Source organism: Aulostomus chinensis, chromosome 9, assembly GCF_037954235.1.
Source record: "Aulostomus chinensis isolate RoL2024-O1b breed Wild chromosome 9, RoL_Achi_v1.0, whole genome shotgun sequence".
In the NCBI taxonomy this organism is placed as follows: domain Eukaryota; kingdom Metazoa; phylum Chordata; class Actinopteri; order Syngnathiformes; family Aulostomidae; genus Aulostomus; species Aulostomus chinensis.
The window spans coordinates 940,091-961,099 of NC_141328.1; the positions used below are offsets into that span (position 1 = coordinate 940,091).

General features: G+C 47.7%; 3 protein-coding genes across 4 annotated transcripts; 1 reads left to right on the plus strand and 2 right to left on the minus strand.

Annotated features, from left to right (window-relative positions):
- Positions 1 to 8,619, minus strand: cdk16 (cyclin dependent kinase 16). 2 transcript variants are annotated; one of them, XM_086212931.1, is made up of 17 exons: positions 8,386 to 8,619; positions 7,625 to 7,801; positions 6,562 to 6,717; positions 6,178 to 6,296; positions 5,782 to 5,910; positions 5,644 to 5,700; positions 5,408 to 5,522; positions 4,932 to 5,026; positions 4,784 to 4,846; positions 4,508 to 4,631; positions 4,262 to 4,382; positions 3,990 to 4,087; positions 3,805 to 3,910; positions 3,653 to 3,695; positions 3,358 to 3,448; positions 3,207 to 3,281; positions 1 to 2,671 (listed from the first exon to the last, which is right to left on the minus strand). In XM_086212931.1, exons 2-17 carry the CDS (start codon positions 7,746 to 7,748, stop codon positions 2,634 to 2,636), a joined length of 1,554 nt encoding a protein of 517 aa, XP_086069057.1. In that variant the 5' UTR covers positions 7,749 to 7,801; positions 8,386 to 8,619; the 3' UTR covers positions 1 to 2,633. The 2 variants fall into 2 exon arrangements, with proteins under 2 accessions (XP_086069057.1, XP_086069058.1); XM_086212932.1 differs by lacking the exon at positions 8,386 to 8,619 and adding an exon at positions 8,093 to 8,244.
- A 2,647-nt stretch (positions 8,620 to 11,266) lies between these two features.
- On the minus strand, positions 11,267 to 15,046 carry abt1 (activator of basal transcription 1). Its single transcript, XM_086212509.1, has 5 exons — positions 14,960 to 15,046; positions 14,158 to 14,454; positions 13,906 to 14,081; positions 12,040 to 12,225; positions 11,267 to 11,943 (listed from the first exon to the last, which is right to left on the minus strand). The coding sequence occupies exons 2-5, from the start codon at positions 14,450 to 14,452 to the stop codon at positions 11,767 to 11,769; spliced, it is 834 nt and encodes a 277-aa protein (XP_086068635.1). The 5' UTR covers positions 14,453 to 14,454; positions 14,960 to 15,046; the 3' UTR covers positions 11,267 to 11,766.
- Positions 15,047 to 15,474: 428 nt separating this feature from the next.
- On the plus strand, positions 15,475 to 20,987 carry rad51c (RAD51 paralog C). Its single transcript, XM_086212936.1, has 4 exons — positions 15,475 to 15,646; positions 16,460 to 16,697; positions 16,780 to 16,996; positions 19,192 to 20,987. Exons 1-4 carry the CDS (start codon positions 15,514 to 15,516, stop codon positions 19,720 to 19,722), a joined length of 1,119 nt encoding a protein of 372 aa, XP_086069062.1. The 5' UTR covers positions 15,475 to 15,513; the 3' UTR covers positions 19,723 to 20,987.
- Positions 20,988 to 21,009: the final 22 nt, after the last annotated feature.

Here is a 21,009-nt window from a genome sequence, read left to right on the forward strand (position 1 = left end):
ATTTAATTAATTTCAAATCTAACCCTAAGAAAAGCGACTGGACTGAAGCGCCATTCTGTCCCCTGAGGACAGACCGTGATGATGTCACTACAGCTTTCATGACATCACGTTGTTCTCTCCTCCTCTAAAATCTAAACTGTGATTGCAACAAAAAGAAAACTAGGAAATAAACTGACAGAGACCCCTGATGAGCAGCGCGAGCCCAGAGGACGCGCACGGTCAGTCACAGCTGTGTGATGACATCACAGCACGGTCAGTCACAGCTGTGTGATGACATCACAGCACGGTCAGTCACAGCTGTGTGATGACATCACAGCCTTCAGAATGATCCTGTTCAGCTCCAGTGCTCCTGCATCCTGACACGTTTCATTCAGATCTGTGACTGGAAGAACATCAAACTGGTCACCTGACCCATACTGCAAGGCCGCTCTACTACCGTACAGTACTGCAGAGTCTCGGGACATATCTACAGTATTCATGTGTATATTTACAGTAATGTAATACTCATCAGTATTGCTGTATATACTCACTCACATGCAAAACAGCAGAAACCAGTTTGTCTCTGGTTCCGAAAAGAACATGGCTCCCTTTGGAATAAATAACACTTTGTTGTAGTGAAACAAAACACAGTACTAGAACTGCAACTCAGTACTGTGATTGTACCTCAGAGCCACGACCGGCGTCCTGACATCACAGCTTCCAACGCCGCTTCAACAACATTCAGAGACAAGTCGTCTGTCCTCAGCTCAGAGAAGTCAGCATCACAACATCTGTATCCTAAAGTCATTGTCCTCTCCACGTCTGTCTCCAGATGTCTGTCTCCAGGTGTCCGTCTCTGTCTCCAGATGTCTGTCTCCGGGTGACCATCTCTGTCTCCAGGTCTCTGTCTCCAGGAGTCCGTCTCTGTCTCCAGGTGTCAGTCTCTGTCTCCAGATGTCTGTGTCCAGGTGTCAGTCTCTGTCTCCAGATGTCTGTCTCCAGGTGTCAGTCTCTGTCTCCAGGTGTCCGTCTCTGTCTCCAGATGTCTGTCTCCGGGTGTCCGTCTCCAGGTGTCAGTGTCTGTCTCCAGGTGTCCGTCTCTGTCTCCAGATGTCTGTCTCCGGGTGTCCATCTCTGTCTCCAGGTCTCTGTCTCCAGGAGTCCGTCTCTGTCTTCAGATGTCTGTCTCTGTCTCCAGGTGTCAGTCTCTGTCTCCAGATGTCTGTGTCCAGGTGTCAGTCTCTGTCTCCAGATGTCTGTCTCCAGGTGTCAGTCTCTGTCTCCAGGTGTCCGTCTGTGTCTCCAGGTGTCAGTGTCTGTCTCCAGGTGTCCGTCTCTGTCTCCAGATGTCTGTCTCCGGGTGTCCATCTCTGTCTCCAGGTCTCTGTCTCCAGGAGTCCGTCTCTGTCTCCAGATGTCTGTCTCTGTCTCCAGGTGTCAGTCTCTGTCTCCAGATGTCTGTGTCCAGGTGTCAGTCTCTGTCTCCAGATGTCTGTGTCCAGGTGTCAGTCTCTGTCTCCAGATGTCTGTGTCCAGGTGTCAGTCTCTATCTCCAGATGTCTGTCTCCAGGAGTCCGTCTCTGTCTCCAGGTGTCCGTCTCTGTCTCCAGGTGTCAGTCTCTGTCTCCAGATGTCTGTCTCCAGGTGTCCGTCTCTGTCTCCAGGTGTCCGTCTCTGTCTCCAGATGTCTGTCTCCAGGAGTCCGTCTCTGTCTCCAGGAGTCCGTCTCTGTCTCCAGATGTCTGTCTCCAGGAGTCCGTCTCTGTCTCCAGGTGTCCGTCTCTGTCTCCAGGTGTCCGTCTCTGTCTCCAGGTGTCCGTCTCACTAGCACTTCCCATCTGGTCCATGCTGATGTTTCTTTCTGCTTTGACACATTCATGTGTTCACATCCTCTACGCTGGTCAAACACTGTTGAATATCAGAAACGCTGCTTCGTCTCAACTCGTTTGTAAAAATCATTCTGGCTGCAGACGATTGTCCGCCAAGGTTAGTTTGAGTGTTCAGAGGCAGGTTGCAGTTTGTTTGTTTATTAGGCTAGCAACACTGCTAGCCAGGCAGGAACACACTGTTGCCATGGTGACACACAGTATTGCTGTATTTGATGCAGGTGCAGTGAGAAAAGAGGCGTGGCCTTTGGGAGATCTACTTGAGTCGTGTGGCTCAAGAATGGGGTCCAAAATGAGCTGAAATCATACAGTGAATGACAGTCGTAGCACATGGTGTCTGTCCAGGAGTCCAGGGTTTCTGTGATGTCATCATGATGTCAGAGACTGTGAAGGCAGACAGCACTGACATTAGATGGTGTTTGTGAGCAGGAAGCACCGCAGAGGCTTCAGGTCGCCACCCAGCTGATGACGACAGCTCCACTGGATGAGTTTGAAACTTTGATGTCCACGTGTTTGATCTGGAAGACAGTTGTCACATTCACTTGTTCCCTCACTGATGCTCTGAGCAGCCGTCCAAACACACACACCCCGTTGCCATTAGCAACAGCAATGTGCTCTCTGACTGGTCGGATGGATTCATTATTGCATCCAGACACTCGACATCTCAGTGAGATTTTCTCCCTTCAGGTTTTCTTCAGCAGCAGTTAGGAAACAAACATTCATCACTGTATCAGTCCATCGTCACCGGACCACCCATCCATGATGATGTCAGAAAAGGAGACTCCGCCTCCTGGTTGGACTGTTCACTGGTTAAAAAACCAAAACACAAAACAGATTTATGTTGAAATTTATAACCATCACAGCACTCTGCCCAAAGGATGACACAGTGAACCAAAGAACAAGAAGAGCAAGCAACAACATGATGTCAGAGGCTCCTCTTTAGGCTCCTCCCTCCTCACGCTCTCCGCTGTCAGACGGTGAATTATGTTGAGCACAACACCCTCCACAAAATGACTCGTGTCACCTTTGAAGTTGCTCTGATAACATCTGGAATATTACAGGAGCCACGTGACGAAAATACACATTCACGTTAACTAACGAGAAGTCGCCCGCTCTGATAACTAAGCAGGCTCAGTCTGACTCCTCCCAGCAGCGAAGGAACGTTGTCACTTAAGGAGAATTACTGTTTGCCAACAGACTCACCTGAGTCAGGAGCATGACCGATGACCCAACAGACTCACCTGGGTCAGGAGCATGACCCAACAGACTCACCTGGGTCAGGAGCATGACCCAACAGACTCACCTGGGTCAGGAGCATGACCTATGACCCAACAGACTCACCTGGGTCAGGAGGAACAGGCGGTCGGATGGTTTCTTTCTCCAGTTCGATTCCTGGCAGGCTGAAGATGGACGTCGCTGAACGAGCATCAGAGCCTTAGTTAGTTTGTGATGTCATCAGGATCAAATAAGTTCAACGACCATCTGAACTTACTGTCGGGGAGGGTCAGCACTCTGTTACCAAGGTTACTGAAGTAAGGGTGAGTCATGGACCTGTCAGCTGAGATCCTCTTTTTCCCTTCAAACTGAAGAAAGACCAGTGTAAATAAGAGGAGGAGCTATGACCCCCTGACCTGCAGCAACCACCAAGCTAGAAAACTGAGGACATGCTAATGTCACGCTAAAGTAACACAAATGCAACACCAACAACATGCCATGTCACGTTAAGGTCACACGGCCATTTTAGTTTGGTTTATAACCTGAACACAAACACAGACATATTTACTGACCTGCAGGAACCTTGATAACAACTCCACCCCCTCACTGCTGAGCCTGAACACACACACACACGCACACACACGCAGGCACACAATAATCAAGTCACATTAAGTTGTGGTGTGCGGTGCAGTTGTGTAGCTGGGTGTGCGGTGCAGTTGTGTACCTGGGTGTGTGGTTACTCAGTCTCTCAGCTCTGTATTGTGGGTAATTGTAAGCCACAAACTCCTCGTTAGAACTGATTCCAGGCCAGCTGAGCTCTGTGGGAGTGCCTGCACACAGAACACATAATAATACAAATGTACCAACAGTGTGTGACACAGGGATTCTGGTACATACACTGGTTCCCACCCAGCAGTTTGAAGATGAAGTGAAGCTCCTCCTCCACTGTAGAACCGGGAAATAGAGGCCGACCAGTCGCCATCTCATAGAAGATACATCCGACGCCCCTACCCACAGACACATGGACACCCGGACACACGGAGACGTTAGGACTTCACATGGACCTCATGATGTGTGACAGAAACAGAAGAATGCCAGTTGTCTGGTGAACACTGGATTGTTTCCTACAGAGGACAAACATTCCTGTCAAGACAACAAATGTCCCCATGCGTGTTACTGACCACATGTCGATGTGCGTGGAGTAGTCGGTGCTGCCCAGCAGGATGTCCGGTGGGCGGTACCACAGCGTCACCACTTCGTTGGAGTACGTCTTCGTGGGGATGGATTTGGCTCGGGCCAAACCTGAACAAGCAAGCACGTTACGTCATGATATTACATCACTGACCACGGCAACTAAAAGCCATGCATTAGCCACGCCCACAGGAGCTAGAAGTGCACCTGTTCTCTTCAGGGAAGCAGCAACTCACCAAAATCAGCCAGTTTGAGCTCTCCACGCTCGTTGATCAGAAGGTTCTGGGGCTTCAGGTCTCGGTGGAGAACCTTCCGGCGGTGGCAGTAGGACAACCCTCGCAGCAACTGGAACAGGAAGAGCTGCCGAGACAAAACCAGCTCGCTCAGACCAGTGACTGAGACCAGAGCGCAACAAGTCCTCCTGCCTAATGGATGGTCGCGTCTCGAGGACGTTCTGTCCCGAGGTGGACCCGCCGTCATCTGTCTCACTGTAACTGGGACTGTTGACTCACTTTCACGTTGTGGACGTGGATGGTGTTCCCACAGTCGTCCAGGTACTGCTTCAGATCTTTGTCCTGAAACATAAGAACACAGGAAACTTGCTGAAGACTGAAAACACCAGAGAGAGAGAGAGAGAGAGAGAGACTGTGTGTGTCTCACCAGATACTCAAACACCAGAGTGAGGGACTTCTGTGTGTGGATGATGTCGTGAAGCGTGACGATGTTCGCATGTTTCAGGTCCTTCAACAGAGACACTGAGGAAGAAGAAACACATGTTCTGTAACTGTTACACCCCCTGATGGGGTGTGAAGGTACTGCAGGTGGCCACAAGTGCCAATAAAAAGATAAAAACTAACTTCAGGTGGAGAAGCAGTTTATGAGACACAAATGTCTCCCTGCAATCCCGTTGGAGCGTCCAGACTGAGACGCACCTACAGAAGTCTGAATGGAACCTGAGGGAGATCTGCTTGGTGCTGTTCAGGCTGATCAAATCGGATCTGCCTGCCTCCTACATGCGCTACCAGTGTGAGGACGGTGGATTATTTAGTGCACTACAGTTCATCCTTGAGTCTCAGTGGGCGTTCGTTCCAAGTTTGCCATCTCTTGTTATTTTTTGCTCCTTGGTGCTGCCGTACCTTCTCTGATGGCGGTACACGGAGCGCCCTCTTCATGTTCCAGACGAATTTCCTTCAGAGCCACGAGGTTTTCAGTCAGCTTACTGCGACCTTTATACACCGTGGCATAGGTCCCCTACACAGAGACAGGTGAGACCCAGACAGGTTAGACCAACAGCCCCCGTCTTCATCGATGAAAATAGCTGTCGACCCCTGGAAGACCTCCAGGGACCTCGTTTGTGACATCATGCCCTCACCTCTCCCAGTTTGTCCAGTTTGATGTATGTTTCCAGTTTTCCAAAACCGATCTCTGACTTAACAGACAAGAGGGGGAGAGAGTGAACAACACAAACTAAACACCAACATGGAGGCGAGCCAGACGAAGCTCCGCCTACCAGAGAGACTCTGCGCAGCCGCCTGCTGATTGGCTGCTCCATCAGCGCTGGACCAATCAGATTAAACTTCTCCAGGTAACCGTCTGGAAGACGAATGTCAGCCGGCAACGACAGCCGTTTGTTAATGTCCTAAACCCAAGAGAGAAGAAATATCAACCTGCCACACATCAACACGTGATGATGTCATTGATCGTGTGACTTGTATGTTAGCATTTGTATGTATATTGTTCAGGAGGTTTGTGTGTGTACTTCTGTAGACACACACAGGTCTGTGCGTTTCAGCAGTAAGTGTGAGTATTTCTGTGAATATTATGTGTATATCCAGTATGTGAGTGCTCTGACATAACCTCAGTTGTGAAGTGGCACCCTCTACAGGACAGGGGGTGAACTACACACCTCCGTTGAGATCTTCTTGGGTCGCAGTCGAACTCTGACCGGACTCTGAACATCATCTGAAGACGAAGTGGGGTCATTTTCTCCATCTGAGCTCATCTTCATGTCCTCATGGACAATTTCTGATCACACACACACACACACACACACACACACACACACACACACACACACACACACACACAGCAGTACTGAGGACATAGTATTACTGCTGTAGTCTCAGAGAGTAGCCAGGTCTGTCATTAACATAAACACAACCCAGGCAGCCATCATCAGAGAAGACAAGAGAGAATACTCCCATCATTGTACTTATACTCTGTCTGGTGCTGTGGTTGCACACTTTAGTGTGGTTTGTAGTAGTATGATGTGTAAATGCAGTATTAGTACCCAGTCTGGTGCTGCGGTTCAGGTAGGAGCTCAGGCTGCGGCCCAGACCTCGAGGGCGCCTCAGTGAGCTGCTGTATGACTGCAGGAGAGACTGAACCGAGGAGGACGACCCTCTGACCTTCACTCCAGCTGATGAGCTCCGCAGCGCCCCCGCCTCTGAAGAGGAGGGAGGGGTAGGACGGAGAGGTGGGAGGAGTTGAGGAGACAGGCAGGGTGGTAATTGGTTGATGGAGAAGGATAGAAAACAAAAATAGGTTGAAGAAAAAAATGATAAAAAGTATAAACACATCAGCACTGCTGATTGATTGACAGGTTCATCAGATAGCCAATCAAATCATACATGCTATCAACCAGTCAGCTGGCAGGAAGGGATTGGTCCATTTATCTGGAACTGAAAAGTGTCTGAGGTTGGGTGGGGGTTATTACCCTTCTGGTCTAAGAACTGAACTACTGACTTCCAGTTAGCGTTTGCAACCTGTTAGCATTTCAGCATTTCAGCACCAGCTCTCATACATGGGAGTTAGCAAGAGTAAAATGTTAGCAGCAACTGTCATCCAGGAAGGTTATTGTGAGCAGCCTGTTTACACCAGCTGTGACACAGGAGGGTTAGCATGATTTGTCTGTTAGCATGTTAGCACAAGCCGTAACGCAGGAGGGTTAGCATGAGTTGTCTGTTAGCACGTTAGCACAAGCTGTAACGCAGGAGGGTTAGCATGAGTTGTCTGTTAGCATGCTAGCTGTGACTCTCATATAGAACGGTGAGAGGTAGTGGCACGCTAGCACATTTTCTCCAGCTCTCATTGTGGTTCAGTATGAGCAGCATGTTAGCATGTTAGCAGCGTTTCTCAGACAGGAAGTTCTGTCAGTTGTTGATTCATTGTTGTATGTTTTGAGTTTTGTTTTGTTGCCGTACGAGGTGTCAAAGAGACCTCACGGCTAAAACGCTGAAAAAATAACCAGACGACTCTGAGATCCAGACCAGTTGGGACCAGGTACAGGTCTGTGTCCAGTTTACAGCGTGAGAATCACCTCTTACTTCCAGCACAACACCTGAGTGTGTTACCTGAGTCACTGTGTGATGTCACCTCCTGGTTGATGGTTTCAGCCAGAGTCCTGTCTCCTCCCCCAGCCCCTCCCCGCCCCAGGGTGAGTGACAGCTGCCTCTTGATCTTCCTCATCCTCTCCATGAGGGGGGGCCGAGATGTCGAGGGGTGTGGGGCAGCCAGTGTCGACTGCACACCTGGACACAGGAGGGAAGGTTAGGCTCTGTGAATGTATCCAGGTGGGGAGGGACAGGTCCTGCACCTGGACACCCGCACCCACATCCAGAGGTGATTGGTTTCTCTGCCTTGGCGCCGATCACAGTCAGACTGACCCTCACACATGCTAGCAGCCCCTTCACATGCTATCTACCTGATAGCTCATGTTCGTAGCCAGATTGGCAGGTTACCTCCCTGGCAGCTATGTGACGTCACTGCCTGGTACTGCTCCTACGTCACAATGCGTGAACACTTTAGCTGATGTCACTGACCATAAATAACCCTTCATGCTGTGTTCCAGCCTGCTAGCCAGAAGTAGCAGCAGCTAGCTGCTGGTATTTACGTCCTCCGCCGCCGGTGCTCGGTGAGAGTCGTCTGGTCTTCTGGGTGCCGCTGTGGGGGAGCGGGATCCGTCTATTTGCTGCAGTGAATGTCATCAGCGTTTTATAAATAGCGGCGGAGGCGGAGCAGCTTTATCGCCGGACCTGCTGCTCCGTTCACACCGTTATTCCTAACAGAAGCGGTGTTCCGGTAAAACGTGAACCTCTGCGCTCGTGCTACTCACCGACAGGACTCGTCCCGGTTTGTCCCGGGTTATATTCGGCTCGGTTCAGCCTGATAGTGTCTCGGGTTGTTCTGGCTCCCAATAATCTGCAGCCATGTTGCTGCTGCGCTTCGAGCTGACAGAGCCACTCACCGCACCGCCAATGACGTCACAACACGGTGCCCTGGCCCCGGGCCCGCTGACTCCGTCAACCTGTTCTCTCTCTGTTCCACCGTTTTATGGGGAGGGTTCAGAATCAGGATCTCATCCAGGTCCAGAGATCCAAACCCACCCACAGCTCCATGAGGGTCGATGAACTTTGACCTCAACATCTTCTGCCTAAACTCATGACGTGACTTTCTCAACAGAGAGAATCTGTTCAGTCAAGGATCAGCTGGGAGTCTTTGAATCCACTCAAACAGAAATAATTCAGCAACTCAAACACACTCGGACCGCAAGCCGCCTCACCTGAACAGATCACCTTTGTTCATGGAAAAGAAGTCAACAAATGACAGGATATTTTAAAACACTGACATTTTCATTTTTTTTTGGTTTGTAATTTAATTACTTTTATGAATTCCAGATTCATGTATCAAAGTTTGGTAGTAAAGTTTTGAAATTCAGATTTTTTGAAATGCATCCTTTTTGTCTTTTTCCATCAAGTCTGAGTGACAGGTCCTGAGGGGTCGCGTCAGCTGGACCGCTGTGATGATGGGTTTAAAGGTGCCGTGTGTAGGATCCAGCGCCTCCCAACAGTCAAACATGACATTGCATTCTTCGAGTAATTTGATTACTGAAATTCTTAGAAGCCTCGTTTCAATCTGACATTTATGAAAACAGAGGAAACGGCCGTGGTGGTGAATGACATCATCAACCCAACCCAGGTGTAAACGGCTAAACAGGAGAGTCTGGGCTGCTGTCACACCTCCTCAGAGCAGCGACAGGTGAGGAGGAAGGAGGGCCGACTGATCACTCATCAGTCGGCAACACTGTCATCCTCTGACTGATTGAAAAAATCTAAATGTCAAACCTGAGTGTCCACACACATCAAGCGCGCGTGTGAGTGAACCCCTGCTGTCTGTCATGAGTTTGACGGAGACAGAGGGCGTCGTGTCGAGAAGGGAACCTGAGACCCCCCAAGGTCCCGAGTTTGATTATTTTAGTAGAAACAACCACACAAATCTCATGAGAGTTGAGCAAATGAAGAGTTTCCTCCTAGAGGCCGGAGGGAGGAGCGCATCTCCAGAAACAGAAACTGGTGTGGGGCCGTGTCTCGATGAGCAGGCCGCCATGACAAGAGACCATTTACTGAGTCTGGAGCACTGATCCCAGACCTGTTGGCATGGAAAAAGAACGCAGATCTTTACTGAAGTAAAGCATGAATACCACAATGTAAAAATACCTCATTACGATCAAAATTATTTCCTTTTATTGAAAAATCCACATTTGTGTTGCTTTTGTTGTTCTCTCTTGTTGGTGCTGCTGATGACTAAACAGACAACCTAAGAGCCGAGGAAGGCGGCGCGTTGGTGAACCCTGTAGGACCGTTGGTACTTCAGGAAAAAGTACAGTAAGAAGAGTCAAAGTACAGGGAACGTTATTTAGTACTTTTACATGAGCATTTCACTCTTGTCCATCCAGACTTGTTTCCTCTTCAGCAGAGAACCACTGCTCTTAAATAAAGCAGAGTAACATAATTGAAAAAACTGCAGTACGGACAAGACTAATACTTCCTATCCGATTATTGATTGATCACCAGAACCATCGATAGATTACTGGGTTGCTAAAGGAACCGCCAGCTGCAGCGCCAGAGACGGCGTCTAAAATCTGTCAGCTCACAGCAGCCGGCGAGCGCTTGTTCACCAGCAGAAAAACTTTATTGGAATTTCAAGGGTACAGGTCAGAAGGGTTATGATCATCATATTGATCATCATCATATTGATCAGTATGATGATGATCACTAATATTGATCAGTATGATGATCATTATGATGATCATCATATTGATCATCATCATATTGATCAGTATGATGATCATCACTAATATTGATCAGTATGATGATCATCATAATGATCATCATACTGATCAATATTATGATGATCAATATGATGATCATCATATTGATCATCACTAATATTGATCAGTATGATGATCATTATGATGATCATCATATTGATCATCATAATATTGATCAGTATGATGATCATTATGATGATCATCATATTGATCATCACTAATATTGATCAATATGATGATCATTATGATGATCATCATATTGATCATCATAATATTGATCAGTATGATGATCAATATGATGATCATCATATTGATCATCATAATATTGATCAGTATGATGATCATTATGATGATCATCATATTGATCATCATCATATTGATTATTATGATGATCAATATCATGATGATCATCATATTGATCATCATATTGATCATCACTAATATTGATCAGTATGATGATCAATATGATGATGATCATCATACTGATCAATATTAGTGATGATCATCATAATGATCATCACTAATATTGATCAGTATGATGATCATCATAATGATCAATATTAGTGATGATCAATATGATGATCATCATAATGATCATCATACTGATCAATATTATGATGATCATCATACTGATCAATATTATGATGATCATCATATTGATCATCACTAATATTGATCATTATGATGATCATCATATTGATCAGTATGATGATCATTATGATGATCATCATATTGATCATCATACTGATCAATATTATGATGATCAATATGATGATCATCATATTGATCATCATCATATTGATCAGTATGATGATCAATATGATGATGATCATCATATTGATCATTATGATGATCATCATAATGATCAATATGATGATGATCATCATATTGATCATCATAATATTGATCAGTATGATGATCATCATCATATTGATCATCATAATGATCAATATTATGATGATCAATATTATGATGATCAATATGATGATCATTATGATGACAGCAACAACCGGGCGTCCCACTGCTGCCCCACCCTGCAGGTCAGGGACGAGGGTCACGCTTCAATCAAACATCAGGACGCTGATGGATGCGAACCAGGAATTTATGTTGGTGACGTTTTCTGACGGCACCTGGAGCAGCCAGTGAGGACCGACACCTGCTGGCCTCTATAAACACGCTCGCCTCTGGCCCATCAACGCCATCACATTTCCATGGAAACCACTGGACCTGCTCGGTGAAGATGGCAGCAACTGACAGACAAGTCACGTGACTAATGTTCAGTTAACCAGCCTCCAGCGAGTCCCTGGAGCAGAGCATGAAGGAGTGGCGTGAATTCGTCACGGCGGGTGTGAGATCCGCCCACAGACAGCTACGACCCATCAGCCGCTACGATTGATTGGAGTTGAAAATTTTAGCCAGCAGGGAGACGTTTGATTGGCTCTTCTGGTGTAGCAGGCGGGACTTGTCCAGGTCCCTCTGGGTCATGGCAGCTTTCTGCTTCTTCTTGCTCTGGATCTCGTCTTCAGTTTGACGCTGCGTGAAGTCCCAGTTCTTCTCATCCATCTGATGAGGACAAGTACAGTTTGGAAGCGATCAAAGCCATGTTGAAGCCTGCGTGAACTCTCAGGTGAGATATCGCCACTGTGTCATGAGGTTTACCTGCTGGCCGTCTCGCTTCCTTTTCCTCCTCAGCTTGTCCAGGTGAGCGCTCTTATCCACGTTGTTCAGGTAGAAGTTGGTCTCTCTCTTTGCCTGAGACACTTCGGTCCTCAGTCGCTGCTGCAGCACCGTCTGCTCGTACGCCAACCGCTCGCTCAGGTGAGTCCACTGGAACCTGTGTAGGTACTAAACATACAGACACACACTTAGCGATAGGCTCCCGTAGCCAGGTGCATGCTGGGATGTGGAGGGACATCAACAGTGGCTCGCAGTCCAGAAGACTCACACAGACTTTTCAAAGGCAACCTTTCTGGACCTTGACAGAGTTCATGGACTTGGTACTTTGTCGTCAGCGCTGATTTGAATAAAGTTGATGAACAACACAAATGTTGTCATCATCACCTGACACAGAACGACTGAACTGACCGTTTTGTGTTCCCCTGATGACCTTTAATGACCTCCACAACCTTTGTAGGCTCCTTTACCTCCACCATCCACAGGTCTGGTGTTTACTGGTGGATCTGATGTAGAACTGAACCTCCACCATCCACCAGTCTGGTGTTTACTGGTGGATCTGATGTAGAACTGAACCTCCACCATCCACCAGTCTGGTGTTTACTGGTGGATCTGATGTAGAACTGAACCTCCACCATCCACCAGTCTGGTGTTTACTGGTGGATCTGATGTAGAACTGAACCTCCAACATCCACCGGTCTGGTGTTTACTGGTGGATCTGATGTAGAACTGAACCTCCACCATCCACCGGTCTGGTGTTTACTGGTGGATCTGATGTAGAACTGAACCTCCACCATCCACCAGTCTGGTGTTTACTGGTGGATCTGATGTAGAACTGAACCTCCAACATCCACCGGTCTGGTGTTTACTGGTGGATCTGATGTAGAACTGAACCTCCACCATCCACCGGTCTGGTGTTTACTGGTGGATCTGATGTAGAACTGAACCTCCAACATCCACCGGTATGGTGTTTACTGGTGGATCTGATGTAGAACTGAACCTCCACCATCCACCGGTCTGGTGTTTACTGGTGGATCTGATGTAGAACTGAACCTCCACCATCCACCGGTCTAGTGTTTACTGGTGGATCTGATGTAGAACTGAACCTCCACCACCCACCAGTCTGGTGTTTACTGGTGGATCTGATGTAGAACTGAACCTCCACCACCCACCAGTCTGGTGTTTACTGGTGGATCTGATGTAGAACTGAACCTCCACCACCCACCAGTCTGGTGTTTACTGGTGGATCTGATGTAGAACTGAACCTCCACCACCCACCAGTCTGGTGTTTACTGGTGGATCTGATGTAGAACTGAACCTCCACCACCCACCGGTCTGGTGTTTACTGGTGGATCTGATGTAGAACTGAACCTCCACCATCCACCGGTCTGGTGTTTACTGGTGGATCTGATGTAGAACTGAACCTCCACCATCCACCGGTCTGGTGTTTACTGGTGGATCTGATGTAGAACTGAACCTCCACCATCCACCAGTCTGGTGTTTACTGGTGGATCTGATGTAGAACTGAACCTCCACCATCCACCGGTCTGGTGTTTACTGGTGGATCTGATGTAGAACTGAACCTCCACCATCCACCGGTCTGGTGTTTACTGGTGGATCTGATGTAGACCTGAACCTGCCAGTATCTCCAGCTGCTGGTGATTTCAGGTCTCTGAGCTGGAGACCAGAGAACCACAGGTTTTGCGAGGAGAAGTGATTTGCCGATATTCCTGAGAACGTCGCAGTTGTCAGGACGCGTACTGACAAGGAAGTGACAATCAGCACCAAGAGTTTGATTCCACAAGGACTTGAGTCTGAATATGATGTCAGCTGTTGCTGGGCAGAAAGTACCTTGATGCACCAGAGATCAGAGGAGAATGGTTGGCGTTTCCTCGTGGCCATGGGAGTGTTGTGGAGAGACGCTGCCACTTGCTTTGCCACACGTTTGTCCCGGAACTCCACCCATCCCTCCGTGAAGTCACACCTCCTCAGACCAGACTTCTTCTTCCTCTTCCTCACCTGGCCATCTACAGCGGCAACACACAGTGATCAATCAGCTGCCACAAAGAGAGGACAAGGAACTGGTGAGAGGAGAGATGCTACCTTCAGGCTGCAGGAAGACGCGTCCGATCTCTCCGTACACTGCCAGCAGGTTCCTCAGGTGTTTGGGGCGGAGCCTTGGAGGAATGTGACCCAGATAGATGATTCCTGGAATGCACTTCCTGTCTGAACAGGAAGTCACTTTGCCCCTTTTCTTGGTCATACAAGCAGCAACTTCATCATCATTGCTTCTACCTACAAAAGTTTCTCCTTTCTCGTCATCTTCTTCCTCCTCTTTTCCCTCCTCCATCTGACCCAAAGCTCCTGTCTCCTCTTCCTCTTCCAATCTCCTCTTCATCTCTTTAGGAACAGAACAAAGATCCGTTCATCAGCATTTCAAATCAAACTCCAGAACATGATTGACGCGTATGAACCAGCTGAGTGTTCATGCGACCATCACAGGTCATCACGTGTCTGAAGACCCTCAAGGACCCACGGAGGTCCCCAAACCCCGCGTTGAGAACCCCTGCTGGGACAAACTTCCTGTACTTCGAGTCAAACAAATCAAGCTCAGATGTTTGGTTTTTTTTAAGTCTGCTAAAGGTTCGAGTTGTAAATAATAAGAAAGGTAATTTTATAAATTAATTATTGATCGAACCTAATAATTAAAATGACATCAAACTAAGTCCTAAGCTTGTTGTTTTTGATCAAAAACCTGATCAATGATCGATCGACTGCTTGGATGCGCTTTTTATGTCCTGATCTGCAAACTGACAGAATCTGTTCCGGATGTTCCTCTTTCAAAATTAAACACGAGCGTTTCTTCTTTATGTGGATAAAAGAGTTGGAATCAAAAGAATCTCACCTTCTGTTCAAATTTTCCACGAACTAAAAAAAAACCCACGACGGCTGCTGCGTCTCATGTGCTGTCGCATTTCAATGACGACAGTCCTACAAGCGTGCAGACGTACAATTTCCTGTGACACCTTCAGAATAAAATTAAACACAATGTTTTCACATTTTCTCAATTTGTGAACCTCAATATTTCCCTCTTGAAACAGTCTGTAACAACATACAGAAAACTAAAATAACAAAATGTTGTAAAGATTAACAAGATAATCTCCTATATCATTGAAAAACAATTCACACGTTAAGTTAAGAAGTTTCAGTAACTTTTTCCGCACAAATTTAGGGCATCTCTCTCTCTCTCTCTTTACAAAATAAAAAAACCTCGAAACCTCTTTATATTGTGCATTTAAGGGGATATTTTATATAATTTTAATTTCTTCAAGCATTCAATCATTTCACAGAGACCATCGATCATCAATGCATGAGGAAGTTTTATTGTGAAAGGGACTACCGGGGACGTGCCTTGGCGGGATGTTTCTAAGCGGAAGCTAGTGCTGAAGCTGATGCTAAATGTCAGCGGTGGAGATGCAGAGACCGGTCTCCAGTTTGTCTCTCGGTCCCAGCATGAAGGTGAAACTGGTCAGCGCTGGTTTCCAGTCCACTGCGGACCTGCTTCACCTCAAGCCGCTTCAACTTGGCCGAGGTACGAGTCCGAGTCCGAGTCCGGCTGCTCTCGGGGCTCTGCATTCACTGGTGCTCCCGCAAACTCCCCTCAGAAGAGCAGGCGTTTTTGCTTCCAGACATTCCGGAGCGCCTTGAACGCCGCGCGAGCGACAGGATGAATTAGCAGTTGTTAGGCGCCATCGATCAGATCGTCGATAGTCGATCAAATCATTGATCAGATCATTGATAGTCGATCAGGTCATTGATAGCCGATCAAATCATTGATCAGATCATCGATAGTCGATCAGGTCATTGATAGTTGATCAAATCATTGATCAGATCATTGATAGTCGATCAGATCGTCGCAGCTTCATGGGCCGATAAACCATCCTGATATCGCAGTATTTCGCGATGTGTTTTGTGGTAACGATGCAGTGACAAAATGTGGAGTTGCAGTCATTGATCAATCATTAAACAAAATGACCAATTGCTTTGATCATCTATTAATTAGCTCCACGAACCTTAAATATGGAGTTTTGTTGCTTTTCTCCCACCAGTGACAGTATAGGAGTCCTGGCCTTTGGACAGATGGGAGGAGATGGCGGACGGTGACGAGCAAGTCACATTTTCTTGACATCTGAGAAGTGATTGATCGGTTGAAGCTGATCAGTGATTGGCAGGTTCATTGATGTTGAGAGTAATGGTTGCTAAAGGGTCATTTCTGGAGCGTGATTTGATGTATGGATCCATCTCCATTGACTTGCAGCGCTTTAGCTGCCATTTTGTTGTGTACTTGTGCTGGCTGATGTCAGAGGGGAACTGGTCTCAGCTGCTGGCTGCATCTGTGTTGCAGAGGCTGGTCTCTCCCAGCAGGAGGCGCTGGAGGTGCTGCAGGCTGTCAGGAGGGAGGAGCGAGGCGATGCAGGGGGAACAGCGTCACTCACCGCCCTTGATCTCCTGCACAAAGAGGAGGAGCTGAGGAGCATCGTGACCTTCTCCTCACAGCTGGATGCTGCACTGGGAGGGGGGCTTCCTGTCGGCAAGACCACCGAGATCTGTGGAGCGCCGGGAGTCGGGAAGACGCAGTTGTGGTGAGACCCACGCGTACCTCATTCTCTACACCCACTCATGCAAAAAGTTGGTCATGTGACCTGCATGTGTTGATGATGTCAGTTTGCAGCTGGCCGTGGATGTTCAGGTGCCAGTGTGTTTCGGCGGTCTCGGAGGTCAGGTGGTCTACGTCGACACTGAAGGAAGCTTCCTGGTCCAGAGGGTCGTTGACATCGCCGCTGCTGCTGTGCGGCACTGCTCCTTGTTGGCTGAGGACACAGAACAACAAGCCGCCATGACAACCTTCACCATGGAAACCATCCTGTCCAACATGTTTCTGGTATGATGACCGGTCATCATGGCAGCATACTTTTACCACGTTAGGGTTAGGGTTACTGCAGTAAATGGAGTGAATAACGTAGTAAATTTGCCCTTCGTGCTCAGAAAGAGTATTTCTGCCATATTAAAACCCATCATCAACCATGTCTGAAATACCACAACGCAGGCGACATGGCTTAGTCCATGACATCATCAACGCCATCATATCTGAGTCCATGACATCATCAACGCCATCATGTCTGAGTCCATGACATCATCAACGCCATCATGTCTGAGTCCATGACATCATCAATGCCATCCTGTCTGAGTCCATGACATCATCAATGCCATCCTGAGTCCATGACATCATCAATGCCATCCTGAGTCCATGACATCATCAACGCCATCATGTCTGAGTCCATGACATCATCAATGCCATCCTGAGTCCATGACATCATCAATGCCATCCTGAGTCCATGACATCATCAATGCCATCATCTTGGTCCATGACATCATCAACGCCATCATATGAGTCCATGACATCATCAGTGCCATCCTGAGTCCATGACATCATCAACGCCATCATGTCTGAGTCCATGACATCATCAACGCCATCATGTCTGAGTCCATGACATCATCAACGCCATCATGTCTGAGTCCATGACATCATCAACGCCATCCTGAGTCCATGACATCATCAATGCCATCCTGAGTCCATGACATCATCAACGCCATCATGTCTGAGTCCATGACATCATCAATGCCATCCTGAGTCCATGACATCATCAATGCCATCCTGAGTCCATGACATCATCAATGCCATCATCTTGGTCCATGACATCATCAACGCCATCATATGAGTCCATGACATCATCAGTGCCATCCTGAGTCCATGACATCATCAACGCCATCATGTCTGAGTCCATGACATCATCAACGCCATCATGTCTGAGTCCATGACATCATCAACGCCATCATGTCTGAGTCCATGACATCATCAATGCCATCCTGAGTCCATGACATCATCAATGCCATCATATTGGTCCATGACATCATCAACGCCATCATATGAGTCCATGACATCATCAGTGCCATCATGTCTGAGTCCATGACATCATCAACGCCATCATGTCTGAGTCCATGACATCATCAACGCCATCATGTCTGAGTCCATGACATCATCAATGCCATCATATCTGAGTCCATGACATCATCAACGCAATCATGTCTGAGTCCATGACATCATCAACGCAATCATGTCTGAGTCCATGACATCATCAATGCCATCCTGAGTCCATGACATCATCAATGCCATCCTGAGTCCATGACATCATCAATGCCATCATATTGGTCCATGACATCATCAACGCCATCATGTCTGAGTCCATGACATCATCAACGCCATCATGTCTGAGTCCATGACATCATCAATGCCATCCTGAGTCCATGACATCATCAATGCCATCATATTGGTCCATGACATCATCAACGCCATCATATGAGTCCATGACATCATCAGTGCCATCCTGAGTCCATGACATCATCAATGCCATCCTGAGTCCATGACATCATCAATGCCATCATATCTGAGTCCATGACATCATCAATGCCATCATATCTGAGTCCATGACATCATCAATGCCATCCTGAGTCCATGACATCATCAGTGCCATCCTGAGTCCATGACATCATCAATGCCATCCTGAGTCCATGACATCATCAATGCCATCATATTGGTCCATGACATCATCAACGCCATCATATGAGTCCATGACATCATCAGTGCCATCATGTCTGAGTCCATGACATCATCAACGCCATCATAGTCCTCATCATTGACATAGATTTGACTGATTAAACTGTAACACCCAGATCAAACTCATACTGAGGTGGTGACATCATGAATGCGGTTTGGACAAAATATGACACTATCATTTGTTAGGTCTGTTGCCATGACAACAAGCTAACGACTTAAAAAATGTTGGTTTTCTGAATGGAGTTCTGATCAGATCAAGTACAGCATCTCGCCTGCATCACCAAATGACTCAATATAGCTCCGTTGCGGGGCGCCATTTTGAACTGGAAGTTTGTACGTAGTGATGTGAATAATTTAGTGTTGCTGATTCGCTGTCGCTGCCTTCACACCTGATGGGTGTGGCTTCATTCTGCAGCAGGTCTCAGTGCCCCTGAACCTGATTGGTCTGTTCTGTTTCTCAGGTGCGTTGTCATGACTACGTGGAACTGCTTGCTGAGATCCATCTCTTGCCTGATTTCCTGTCTCAGCACCCAAAGGTCCGCCTCCTGGTGATCGACAGCGTGGCGTTCCCATTCCGCCAGCCCTTTGAGGATCTGTCACAGAGGACACGCCTGCTCAATGGCCTTGCCCAGCAGCTCATTGCCATGGCCACTCGTCATGATGTCGCTGTTGTGATGACCAATCAGATGACCACACGTCTACGTGGTGGCCAATCGCAACTTGTTCCGGCCCTGGGTGAGAGCTGGGGCCATGCCCCCACCATCAGGCTTCTACTGCACTGGGCGGGGCCACAGCGGCTGGCAGCCATATTTAAATCTCCGGGTCACATGGATGCGACTGTGCAGTATCAAATAACAGCTGATGGGTTCAGAGACGCTGACCAATCAGAGCAGCCGGAGAGCAAACGACTCAGACCGCACATCAGCTGCCTGCCAGAGTCACAGCAGCAGCTGATTGGTGGATGGTCAGAACCAATGGGAGGGGCCTACTAATCAGAGGCGGGACTTCTGTTTGATTTGTATTTACTTGTTCCTGTGTTGAACATTCCTGAGCGACGCCGTCACTCCAAGCTCGCCGCTCAGTTGCCAGAAATAAAAGTCTACGTGTGACTTGACTACAGATCACACTTGTACCTTGGACATGTCCTCACTGGGACACACTCATGGAACACACACACACACACTTGTCCTTAAACACCAAGGATTTTGTAACCTTAGAGTCAGATGGTTCTTTGTAGCTCCTCCCCCTGACAGCAGCTGTGAGCATCTCATCATATAAACACCTGGACCGTTGCTATTCTGACGTGAGCCAGCTGATGGATTCAAAGTGTCTTCTGCATTTGTTCTCCCCACAGGATCTGGAACGAGTTCTAAACCTGGAATCATTTATGATGGTTCGCTCATCTCTAAGTCACTGAACTAGTGGTGGTGACCTTGAAGTCATGTGACCCTGAAGTCATGTGACCCTGGTGTAGCTCCTTCCTAGGCTAATGTTAGCTTAGCACTGCTAACGTAGCATCCAGGCTTCCAGCATCATCAGAGGGTTCATTAGTGAAGACGATCTTGATGAACTAAACCTGGAAGATCATCAACTTCTGTTCACCAGAGCTGATTTACTGGTTCAATCACCACAATCACATGGAGCGATCCTATTGGCTGCTGGGGGAGGAGCCAGGACATGACCACTTCCTGTTGGTGGAGGAACCAGGAGATGACAACTTCCTGATGGTGGAGGAACCAGGAGATGACCACTTCCTATTGGTGGAGGAACCAGGAGATGACAACTTCCTGTTGGTGGAGGAACCAGGAGATGACCACTTCCTGTTGGTGGAGGAACCAGGAGATGACCACTTCCTGTTGGTGGAGGAACCAGGAGATGACCACTTCCTGTTAGTGGAGGAACCAGGAGATGACCACTTCCTGTTGGTGGAGGAACCAGGAGATGACCACTTCCTGTTGGTGGAGGAACCAGGAGATGACCACTTCCTGCTGGACTACAGACATGCCTCTCCTCTCTATTTAGCTAACGCTAACCCTCTTAAGCTCCCAGGTTGCAGATCGGCTCCCTCACTTTTCTTTGTTCTTCTGACAGTTTCGGGTCCAGGTCACTTGGAGATATGATGTCATTAAAACAAACAAACCTTCCTCGCCCCCCACCGGCATAAATAAAGTTTTCTGAATCTGAGTTATTTGGAGGACGTCTCTCGTCATAAAGGTTCGGTTTCGTCATGAATGGGTTCCATACTTATCCCATGTTCATGTGCAACAACACGCTATGGT